The 12,771-nt window shown below is 42.1% G+C and overlaps 1 protein-coding gene across 6 annotated transcripts in view; it reads right to left on the reverse strand.

The window, feature by feature from the left end:
- The window catches only part of LOC105487750 (TBC1 domain family member 1), a 248,177-nt gene that overhangs the window by 112,232 nt on the left and 123,174 nt on the right, over positions 1-12,771 (reverse strand). For all 6 annotated transcript variants that reach the window (XM_011751393.3, XM_071093743.1, XM_011751392.2 and 3 more), the window contains 4 exons: positions 11,445-11,909; positions 7,938-8,027; positions 5,764-5,868; positions 4,766-4,898 (listed from right to left, as the gene is read on the reverse strand). In XM_011751393.3, the coding sequence (XP_011749695.1) occupies positions 4,766-4,898; positions 5,764-5,868; positions 7,938-8,027; positions 11,445-11,909 (793 nt within the window). The remainder of the gene's footprint in view (positions 1-4,765; positions 4,899-5,763; positions 5,869-7,937; positions 8,028-11,444; positions 11,910-12,771) is intronic.

The raw sequence follows: 12,771 nt of genomic DNA on the forward strand, positions 1-12,771 counted from the left end.
TGCTGGGCCAGGGGCTTGTCTGTAAGGACTTGGAAACCATGCCTTCGTTTTGCAGACGGTTTTGCTGATGCCCAGAGAAGCCAGGCGACTTGTGAAAGGCCAGGAGGCCCATCAGCAGCCAAGTCTGCCCAAAGCCACGGCTCCTCCCCTCCCACGGCAGCCGAGGCAGATCCCACAACCTCTCAGTAGAGTGGGACTGTGGCAGAGGCGGCTGCCCTATCACACTGTTACAGCCATCTCTGCTTCCAGAAAGACATTCTTTTTCCCTTTTTTTAACCCAAGAAAACCTTGAGGCCACCGTAGAAATAATATTTAAGTGACTGCCAAGCCATTTCACTTAACACTTTATGTGCATTATTTCATTTCACCCTAAAATGAATACTAGAAATGGGCCTTTTTTTTTTTTTTAAGTAATCCCAGTGCCCACTGAAGAAACTGAGGCACATCGAAGTCAAGTATTTTGTCCAAGGTCATCAGCTAAGTAAGTTGCCTCCAGCAACCAAACCCTTAACTGCTCCACTGCCCTCCCTGACTAGCAGAGCCAAGTCGCCTGACACTCAGGTGACTGCAATACAAGAGTGAGCTCAGAGGTGGGTTAAAGTGCAGGAAGGACAGCGCCTTCGTCAAAGTGCAATGCAGTCACTCTTTCAGCAAGCTGTCAGGTCACATGAAGCCAGGGAAACAGACAAGGCTTTACTGTATCAACTACTTAAATGCTGACGCGAAACAGAGTTAAGATTTATGAATCAAATAAGCGCGAAGTCATCATGCACTAAAAATCCCCACATATGGAGGACATCTCTGACAGTCAAAGTATCATATTTTGGAAAAACGATATTGTTTCATGAAACATTCGGATGTGGGGAATAGACGAATAAATGCCAAGGCCTAAGAAGAGTTAGACTAACTAGACGCTCTGCCAATCTCAGGTGAAATGACGAAATGCAGCCTAGTCGTGGCTGCGGCAGCTGTGAAGCAATTCTCTGAGCAGTTTCACCCTGTCTGCAGGATGCCTAACTCATGAGGTCCTTCCGGCCCCATCTCTAAACAGCCGGCCCGCCTAGGTGCGAGCTCCTCCCCCAGGGATTCTCACACAGCTAGCGCCTCCTGGGTGGTTTCTGTACACCCACTGAAAGCACCCTTCAGTTCCACACTGAACGCGTCTCCTCAGAGAGGCCCAGCTGATGCCAAAATGGCTTATGGAGGGGAATGGGAAGCAAGGACTGAAGCAGAAAAAGGTAACCAGCGTCAAGGGGGTTTCCAAACTACAACCCCTCCGGGCTCCACCGGTCAGTGAGGCCGCCTCCCTGCCGGTGCAGAAACGGCCCTTGTTAGAGGGAGCGGTGATGAATGACTGTGTTTTACTGAAGGAAAATTTGCTCTGAGAGCAACAGAAAATCTTAGTTCAACTAATTTTTTTAATGAAAGCATAATTCAGTCTAGTAATTCCCAAAATGCTCCTCTTTTAAAATAAGCAAAATACTATATAAATACCACTGAGTTGTATATGGATCAAACACAGAACTGGGTAGAGCTGCACTTCTGATGTGTCGCATGTTAAGAGTAGAGTGCAGCGTAATCAACATGAACAGCGTTACTGATTCTATTCTGTCGATTCTGGGGGATGACTTGACTACACTTACTAAGAAAACACACTCTTTAAGTCTTTGTGTGGCCACATCACTAGTCCTCTCCACAGTTGTACAGAGTTATTGATCAGACCCTATAACTTCCTGCTAGAACTACTCTTACACCAATATACAATGAGTTTGAATAAGCCACTTCATTCTACTTATTAGGAATACAACAACAAAAAGCAAGGAACCGTAAAACTGTTTATGTAATAACTAGCACTTCTTCTAATAACGTGCCCTCTACACTTTTAGAAATGAGTTCCATCATGTAGGTAAAACATACCCCCACCAGACTTCTAATTGTACTATTTAAGAATGTTCTGGCATTAGTAGAGTTTTGTGCCTTGGTTGGATTTTATCAGGTGAAAGATGGATCAAATGATTAATTCCAAAACGACAGCAGCAAAATCTACCCTGATCAAACTTTTGAGCTGTAACTTTCTGAAAGCTAAGCCAGACCAAAGAAAGATTTATCCAGGGGAGCGCTGGAAGCATTCCAGTTCCCGCAGATCGTGATCTGCTTTATCTTCAAGGCCAAAGTCATTGCTGGCTTTTCAATAAGCTCTTAAGGGGCATTTCTGTCATCGTTTACCTTATCTTGACAACCACTAAGGAAAGAGTTAGTGATCCTCTTGGTTGGGAACTCTCGTTAAAGCAAACGTTTTCTTGTTCCCAGATATATTTTGTGTAATGTCAGCAAATAGTAACAACGTGGAAAACACAGTTGAATATATTAATCATCTTTCTTCATTTTAAAGAGCACTGTAATGCCACAAATGACCCTTCCCAGACCTTAAGATGTCAACTGTTAATTTATCTTATTTAAAAAGGGAAACCAGATACCACTTCACATCTATCTGGACGGCTTTCATCAAAAACAAAACAAAACAAAAACAGAAAGTAGCACATTTTGGCAAGGACGTAAAAGAACTGGGGTCCTTACCCATTGCCAGTGGGATTGTAAAATGGTGTGGCCACTGTGAAACAATACGGCAGTTCCTCAAAAAAATTAAACATAAAATTACCACATACCCTAGCAGTTTCATTTCTGGATATACATCCAAAAGAATTGAAAGCAGGAACTTCAACAGGTATTTGCACATCAGCATTCACAGCAGCTTTATTCATACAATAGTCAAAAGATGGAAGGACCCCAAATGTCCATGGACGAGTAAATGGATCAACAAAACGTGCTACACGCTTTTGGAATGGAATACAATTCAGCCTTAAAAAGGCATGAAATTCAGACAACGCTACGGTTCACATGAATCTGGAAAACATTATGCTAAGTGAAATAAACCAGAAACAAGAAGATAAATATTTTATGACTTTGCTTATATGAAGTTACCTAGAAACAGAACGGATGTTGCCAGAGGTTGAGAAGGAGCAGAGCTGGCATTTAACGAGTTTCAGTTCTGGAAGATGAAAAAGTTCTGGAGATGCTGGTGGTGAGGACTGCATAACAACGTGAATGGACTTAATGCCACTGAAGGGTACGCTTACAAAAAGGTTACAATGGTAAATTTTGTGTTACATATATTTTTACTATAATTTTTTTAAAAAGGAAAATTGGACCTAAAAGCAATGTTGTCTTTACAAAATTATAGCTTATAATAAACATTCCTTTTTTTTTTTTTGAGACATCTCGCTCTGTCACCTAGGCTGGGAGTGCAGTGGCACAATCTCGGCTCACTGCAACCTCCGTCTCCCGGCCTCAAACGATTCTCCTGCCTCAGCCTCCCAAGTAGCTGGAATTACAGGCACACGTCACCACGCCCAGCTAATTTCTGTATTTTCAGTAGAGACGGTGTTTCACCATGTTGCCCAGGCTGGTCTTGAACTCCTGACCTCAGGTGATCCACCCGCCTCGGCCTCCCAAAGTGCAGGGATTACAGGTGTATAATAAACATTCTCCAAACATGAGAAATGATCAAATTTTTGTTTTCTTTTCACAATAACATGGGTTGTTTAAATCATGTGACCTCCACAAGTCACAAAAAAAAATTTTTGAAATCCTCCCATAAACAGAACAAAAACACAAAACCAAGAACAGAGAGGTGAAAAGTCTTCACCTTCCAGACGCCCTCAGATAAACATATTACCACTCCTTTTCACTGTCACCTGGTTCTGTCCTCTCCCTTGGCCCCTCCCTGCAGTCCCAGAGACAGAGACTCTCACTTCCTGCCTCAGGTGGACTCCCCACTCTTGTTCAAAAGGAACCCCCTCCATTCCATTCAGATTCATTTGGCCCCTCCCACCCCTTGGGCTCTGAATTCACTCAAACCTCTCCAGTTCTGAAAAAGGCAAAGTTAGCTGCAATCCCCAGGTCTTCCCCCAGTATGGCCTTCTCCTGGAAATGCTTGGTGGCAGGTAACAGGTCTTTACCACCTGGGGTGAATCATGGGCTCACGATACACTAGTTTATTCCTAGACATCTCTAATCCTCAATTTACTTATCTGCAATATGTGCAAAATAAATAGTCCCTTTTCCTCCCACAAATGTGGTGAGGATTAAATAGATAACAGAAAGCACCTAATATATTTCCTGGCAGATCTTATTCAATACACATTAGCTACAAATCATAACATTTATTAGTTTCTTCCTAAGCCAGGTTTCTAGAAGTACTATTCAATACTAATAGTCACGTTTCTTTTATTTCTTCCCATTTGCTCCTCAACTGCAACCTGTTTTGTGCTACCTCGTCTCCATTCAAACTGTACTAGCAGCGGTTACTAATGACCTTGTAATGGAGAAACCGGTACAAGTTCCTTAGTTTTTATCTTTCTAGATATCTCTGCAGTGGCCAGTATGACTAACCACTCACATAATCTTGATAAACACTAGGCAAATGGTTTGGTAACCTGTTTCCCTAACTCCTCCTCCACCTTCAGAATACCCTGGAGGGAGGTGGCAGAAGAGGGTTCTGGGTTCTTATCTTTGTATCACCAGCATCCGGCACAATTCCTGACACACAAAAGACACCCACTGCACGCTGAGAGTCCACCTACAATCACTGTGACTAACACAAGCCTCTGTTAGGCAGAATCTTCCAACAGATGAGTATCACCTAAAGTTCTCCAGGGACCTTTAACTCCCACTGTGTTCACGCTGGAAAAGGTCCCCTACTCACCCTCTATCCTCTCGCAGAGCTTGTGCAGGCCCTGCAGGGGGCAGCCCTCACACAGCTGGGCTGGCGCCTTAGCCGTCTGCTGCACTGCGGCCACTGTGAAAGCCTGTTTCAGGGTCATCATAATTTCGTCCACCTAATCAAAGAGAAGAGAAGTTGTAGCCACCAAAAAGTCAACTTGAAATTAGCTGGACTGAGATGTCAGATAATCTATGGAAAAGACTTTTTAAGCTTTTAAGAGTTTTCTGTACTACTCTTCACAGTTTGACAGATAATAATTGGAATAACGGCTAGGATTACAGTCTGAAAATACGACAAGGATGCTCAAAGCTCTCAAAGCAGGTAAGGTAAATGATATGGTTTGGCTGTGTCGTAGCTCCCATAATTCCCACGTGTCATGGGAGGGACCCAGTGGGAGGTAATTGAATCATGGGGGTGGGTCTTTCCTGTGCTGTTCTCATGATAGTGAATAAATCTCACGAGGTCTGATGGTTTTATAAAGGGCAGTTCCCCTGCACAGGCTCTCTTGCCTGCTGCCATGTAAGACGTGCCTTTGCTCCTCCTTCACCTTCTGCCATGATTGTGAGGCCTCCCCAGCCATGTGGAACTGTGTCCATTAAACCTCTTTCCTTTATAAATTACCCAGTATCGGGTATGTCTTTATTAGCAGTGTGAGAACAGACTGATACAGTAAAAACTAAAAATACAAACTACTGAGAAAAAAGGCAAACTCCTTTGATCAGACATCTAAAATGACACTGTAAAATGCTAGACCAGAGGGTGACACTGAGCAAGTTCTTCTGAAATAAAAAATATAAAATGCACACCCAATTAAGCTTCAGATGTGTATTAGCTACTTACTAAATAGTCATAAGTAAATAACTAAAGACAAATAATGATATGTCAATGACTATCTGGTTTTCCTAAGGACAGAAAAATCAGTGGAGCTAAAATTCCTTGTAAAGAAGGTTCCAAGGTAAGAATTGCTTGTCCTCTCTCACCAGAGCCTCATTTGTGCACTGAAACACGTAACAGACAAAATGAAAGCCGCCACCTCCAGAAGACTCCCGGCAGATAAATCCAAAGTGGTCCACATGTCTGATGCCCTGTCCAAGGGAGAGAATGAGATGTTCAGGTGTATCCAGAAGACGCACCATCATCAGAAATGCACCTCAAGATTTACATAGCACAATTTTATTTTACTTTTTATTATTTTTTTGAGACAGAGTTTCACTCTTTTTGCCCAGGCTTGTGTACAATGGCGCAATCTCAGCTCACTGAAACCTCTGCCTCCAGGGTTCAAGTGATTCTCGTGCCTCGGCCTCCTGAGTAGCTGGGATTACAGGCGCCCACCACCACACCCAGCTAATTTTTGTATTTTTAGTAGATATAGTGTTTCACCATGTTGGTCTCAAACTCCTGACCTCAGGTGATCCACCCACCTCAACCTCCCAAAGTGCTAGGATTACAGGCGTGAGCCACTGCGCCTGGCCTAGAGAGCACACTTTTAAAGAGCACTAGAAAATTACTATTTTCTCTGATATTTTAAAATTTCAAAAAGTCTAAAAACATCTCAATAAAGGTGGTTTACTAGAATGTTCCTTTGATTACCCCCACAACAATAAGAGAACTAAGATCTGAAAATTCAAGTTTTCGTGCTCATTTTAGTATTCGATTGTTGTTTCGTTTGAGACCTAGGTATTAAAGAACAAAAACCACTCAAAAAATCAAAGGCAGACCAGAGATTCATGAATAAACACAACTACGCACATACACACATGTACGTGCATGCATGCACACACACCTAAAGGTTAAAAAAAGACTTAAAATATATTTGTACTCCTAAAACAAATAGGTAAATATCGAAGTGAACTGGAATAAAGAAAGAGTCAAAAATTATATGCATGCAGAGTAGAGGAGCTTTTAAACATATTAGGCCAAGGCTCTACCATAGAATCATAAGAGCTATTTTTAATAAATATTAATATGTAAACATGTTTTAAAATCATCAGCTATCAGAGGCACCTTAATACAGATAAAACATCTGCCATAAATATTAATACATCAATGTATTCTGAAAGCATCAGCATGCAGAGATGTGCGTGCTGATAGCTTAATGTTCAGGTAATCATATAAACTTGTAAGCTATACTCTTTTGGAAATGATAAAATATTAATAATGATAGATAATGATAAATATTAATATTCAACAGAAACAGCAGCAAATCAGGATAAAAACTCTATGGGTAATCTTACTTTCAGGCCAAATATTTTCCAATAAATGAGCAATCATCGACATGCTTTGCCATCTCAATTAATATTCTCCAATAGCAAGTTAAGCATAAGCTAGAGGCTACAACTTAAGGAAATATGATTTAGAAAAGCTTTTTCTTTGTCAATGGTTCCCTATTTAATCTATAAAGAACATTCTTTATTTTCACATTTTGCAGAAAAGTCCCTTTTGAATATTTAAGTAGATCACATTATAAATCATCACTGACATTTTCATATTTTATCAATTATGAAAACGAAAAATCCAGAGTTTAAAAAAAATAAGCAAACATAACCTTAAGTGATCTCGTATTTGTTAGGAAGATCCTGAGTAAAACTGACACAGCTAATCTTAATTGATAGATTCTTCCAAAATCTCTCTATGAAACAAACACCTGGAAGATTATCAAGAAAAAAGTTTTCAAGTAGACACTGTACTTTGAGTAGAACATTCTCAAAGATAAGCACTATCTATATTTGAAGGGAGAAGAAATACTGATAATTGGCACCCAAAAAGTTATAAATTTTTGTAAAGTAGAAATATATCTAATAAAAAGACACTTGTATGAAATGTGTAAATATATATGTGTAATATGCACAAAGACACATTCACATGCATCTGGAAGTCATGACTGTGGACCATTACTACCAATAACTGAGAAAATTAAAAGTAGATCTATTTTGTCCATTAGCGTTGCTAAGAGCAAATTTCTTAATTTCAAAATTATATTCATAATTTACCTTAACATACCAAAGCAAAGAAGAAAAGCGAAACACAAATCAAGTACAGTACTTAGAAAACATACACCCTGTAACCTTTAGCATTTCTGTTACATGACAGATATTACAGAAATCCATTTAAAAATTCCATTGCAATTGAATTTTAAAAACCCATCTCCATTTACCTGAGAGCAAAAGGATATCTCCTTAAAATTTTTCTCCAATGCTATTTTTTTGGTGTCAGGACTGATGAGGTAAACTTCAGACTGGCCAATCTTAAAAGACAAACAAAAAAAATCTAGCTTTTCAAACTTTCTCATTTTATGACCTATAAAAATAAAGAATAAAAGGGGCAAGCTCCTATAAAATTCTGACTCTATCACTGTAGAAATCATTTCAAAGGTTCCCTCTTATCCTCTGGACTTCAGGTCACACTGGACATCTGTTAGTGCCTTCACCTACATAAGACAGCAGTCTTCCTTGAGATGAAAGAACCGGATATCCAAAAGTTAGCAACAGGCCTCAAGATCCACACATCCCCTAAAAACTGAGGTCTTCACATAAGTGAACCTTCCAGAAAACAGAATCTACTCTTTGAAAGCTTCCAAGATACTTTGGAAATGATTTTTACTGACAAGTCTTTTTAAATTGTTGTTAAAATAATCTACCATTTGTATAGTACATATTACATGGGAGGCATTCACATACACTAGTGACCGGACCTTTTCAAGTTAGAGTATGAGCATCAATTACAATCCTCTTACTGCCTTGGGACATGCTAATAGACACGCATTTTAGGAGACTGCTGTGTTGCAATACTCATCCTACTGTGTGTGCACATGCCCCTGCAAGCTATGAAAGCCTGCCTTTTAGACTCCATGTCTCCGAAGCGCTAAGCTTCTCGGGTTTCGGTGTATGTTGGTTTCTATAGCTCTAGTTTATCCTCAGGACCAATAAGTCAGTGGTCACATCCTGATGCTGCCACTCTAACCCCCAGATCCATCTCCTCCTCTAAACACTCTATGTTTTGATGTTAAAGACAAACCAGATACACAAGCTTGTTAGAAACTGGGGTGTAAGTCAAAGGGAATTATATTCTCAGTGAGGGAGCCCAAGAAACGTGCATTCTGTTTGGGGCATGGACTTTGCACTCTGAATTGTTTTTGCACACTTACTGTTTCTGAACTGTATTTCAGCCAGTAGAGAGTGGCAGGTAGCCTTTTACTCTCATCCTTCCATGGAGACCAAGGATGATGAAAAACTAATTCATTTTTAACATGCAACATCTTTCTAAATTAGACTGTGTCTCTCTCTAGAGTAGGAGCCAACACAATATCCTCCTTATTTGTAAACAACCAATAAATACCTATTTGGAGTATGTTTAGCCTCTTTACAAGTCACTATCTTTACCTACATAGTGAAGATAGTCCTTACTTGTTTTTAAAAATAACCTTTGAAAATCTCATAAGGTGAGAGGCTCCAAGACATGATTATTTGGCTGTGGCTGGGTTGTAAAGAGCAAGTCAGAATCTAAAGTTGGGTGGGGCTCCTGAGATCCCTCTCCTTCCCCATAGGATCCAAAGGATTATACATCCCATTAATTTGACTTTCTGCATGTCTGTCCCTTCCACTCCCACTGCACTTCACAACCCTACTATCTCTCACCTGGACTACCACAACAGCTTCACTCCCCTCCCCACCCTACTCTTGCCCTCCCCCAAGTATCCTGGCTCTGTAGCCAAAGATATTTCACACTGTGTTTTAAAGCATGCAGTGACTGCCCACTCCTTTCAGGATAAAAACCAAACCCTGACGGAGACCCATAAAGTTGTGCCTAACGAACATAACTTTCGTGGGGCTGCCTCCAGCCCCAGCCCCATCTCTACGCACCATCCTTCCTTGTTTTCAGTGCAGCCATCCGGACTTATTTCTCACCCAACAGGTGTCTACAGAGCACAGCTGTGCTCTAGGCACTAGCAACAACAACAGTGAACAGAGACATGAAAATCCATGCCCTCTTGAAGCCTATCTTCTTGGGGGCATGTGGGACATAAAATGTTTTACTTGTTTATTTGTAATTGTATCAAATGGTAAAAGTGCTATGGAGAAAAATAAAGCAAAAAACCTGGAAGTGAGGTTGCTACTGGCCTTACTGATACAATTATTCCTCCATGTCAACATTTCAGCAGAGACCTAGAGGAAGCAAGAGGAGGTAAGACCGCAACAACTGAGGGAAGAATGCTAAGCAAAGGGGGCACTCAGGCCTCCGGGATTCTCCAGGCACCAGGCGCCATCCCTGCCTTTAGGACCTTCTCATCTGTTGCTCTGTGAGCCCAGAAGACCTTCCCAGGTGGCCACAAGGAAACCTTATGTTAGGTGAAAATCACTTTCTCAAAGAAGCCTTTCCCGATTACCCTGGGAAATGCTCTCAGGCATCCTGTACCTCTCCTCCTCCACAGCATTTACCACAATTATAATCAGATAATTATTTGTGCACTCAGTTGCCTGTCTCCTTTACTGGAATCTAAATTCCATGTGGGCAGAGACCATACTTGTCTTGTTCACGGTTGCATTTCCAGCATGTGGCAAGGGACGTTAGCACAGCAGTCAGTTAGTACTTATAAATAAATGCAGGAGGCAGCTTTCTCAATGTCACCAAGGAAGTTTTTTTAAAACACACAGATCACAAATTAAAGCACAAATCTGACGACTCTTTTCAGTACACTACATTAATGGTCAAAAGATGAAAACTTAGCCCTATTTACCCTTGGGTGCACCCCCTTGGTTTTACACCTGCACACATCCACACTCCACTAACCTAGGTAGCCGGTTTTTTACCCCCTGGCCATCTCACTTGTGTCCTGAATTAGACACAAAAAGGGGACTTTATATTTAAGGTAATTTTGTTCTCTACAGAATGTCAGTCAGCATTAAGCCAAAGAGGAGGCCAAGGAAAAAACTAGCTCCTCCATTGTCAGAGACGGGCTCACTGCTGGGACAGCTCCACACCTCATCCATTCAGACCGGGGGGACTCCCAGGGAGGGCACACCCACTCAGAAGAGCCCAGGTCAGCATGGAACCAGGAACCCCACCCGCCTGGGACAGCCACCGCCACCCCCATCCAGTCCTTTTCTAGCATTTGGCTGTCAATGTAACTTTTTTTCTTATTTTAAAAAAAAAAAAAAAAAAAAGCAAGCAATTGGCTAAATTAACATTTCATTTTGGGTATAAATTTCAAATATAATGTCACTCACAAAGCCACTCATCCTGATTAGCAAAGGGTAAATGTTTCATAAATAAAAATATTAATAGTAGAAAGGGTGCTTTCCAACTAAAAGATTCTGTTGAAATATATCCTCTGAAATTCATATTTATTTTTAAAATCTCTCTGCTGGCTTTATTTACACGTTTTCACTGTTCTTTCCACACTGAAAAGGTGTCTTTATAATTACGAGGTGAGATAAAAATGACACATGGGCACGAGATGGATCTCTGTTTCTCCCTGATGACTGTAAAGGCTTATGGCTAAAGGAAGGATCTTATCCTAAGAAGAGAATTGTTCAGCATGAAAATATATGGATTCACACATAAATCAAAAGCAACTGACTAAGAATCTTCACTCCGTAAAGGAGATTTTCTCTTGAACGCGTATGGCACGCTGGGGCTGTGCACCAGCTGGGTGATATTTTACCGTGAAGAGCATAGTTCGATTTTCCTCGATATCTGTGGGCTGCACAATATTGTGTCCGCTAATGAGGTGGTTCTCAATGTCGCTCTCCTCGAAGGAGCTGAAGAAGCTGCTGCTTCGGAGACCCCCATCCTGCAGCTCCTTCCTAAAGGCCAGAGAGCGCAGGCCGGGCTGGGAGAAAGACTTGCGCATGGGCCTGCGCCCAGGCTCCTGGCTCCCTGTGGGCGCGGCATGGGGCGGGGCGGGGCGGGGGCTCTCGGACCCCAGGCTGCCGCTGACGTGATTGAACTTCTCGATGCACTCGTCAATCAAGGCCGGCGGAGCCTTCTTGTGCGCCACTGTCACGCGGCCGCAGAAGAGCACCTCGAACTTCTTGGAAAATGTGTCATCGAACTCAGAAGGGCAGTGCAGCTCCTCCTGCCGGGCGATCTTCCCCGCCTGACGGATGGAGCTGATGATCTCAGGCACCTGCCGGGAGAGGGAGGAGTGTTATTTGGAACATGCAGTGTGGCTGGCACTCACGGAATGAATGCACCATGCTCTCTCGGGGCGCACTGCTGGCTACTCCACCACGGAGCACTGGAGGAGGAGCCCACAGCAGGGGACTAGGAATGTCTTCCCATGGGAGGTGAACACACAGCTTGCACAGAGAAGAGAAGGGGGACACTTACGAAGTACCTCTTACAGGCCAAGGGCTGCGCTAGAGGATTTACATGCCCACAGCATCCTGCAAGGTTCAACCACCAGCCCCGGGACACAAACAGCCCAACCTAGCAGGCCCTGGATTCAAGCCCAGGTTGGTCCCACTCCAAAGTTAAAGGTCCCCTCTGGAGAAGCTGTGGCCTCCCAGAGAAGTCTGTCTCCAACGTGGTTCACAAAACATGACTCAATTATTCTAGATCTCATGGCAGTATACTTTGGAAAGTCTTCTTTAATAAATGGTGGGATGAAGACGACAAAGGCTCTGCAATTATCCATAAATTATTTATTCAAATCCCAGCACCATTATTTCCTTCCATGACAACTCAGTCCTATATTTCCTAGCAGGTGAATAGTGACTAGTATGTCAACAAACCTAGGAGGTTTTAATCAAGGAGTAAGCAACTCATGACTAATATTATCACAGCAAATATGCTCACCAGGGCTTCTTCACAAGGAGACTATAAAGCTTTTGGTTTCTAATGTTTAAAATCATGATTAAAAGAATCTACTAAAAGATCTCATCTGCCATGGTGTTGTCCCTACTGCTACATCCTCTCATTATTAACCTCTGAGAAGGTTCTTCAAAGCAGCATTAGACATAAAGATGAATCCGCATGGCAGTGAATGA

Source organism: Macaca nemestrina, chromosome 3, assembly GCF_043159975.1.
Source record: "Macaca nemestrina isolate mMacNem1 chromosome 3, mMacNem.hap1, whole genome shotgun sequence".
Lineage (NCBI taxonomy): Eukaryota > Metazoa > Chordata > Mammalia > Primates > Cercopithecidae > Macaca > Macaca nemestrina.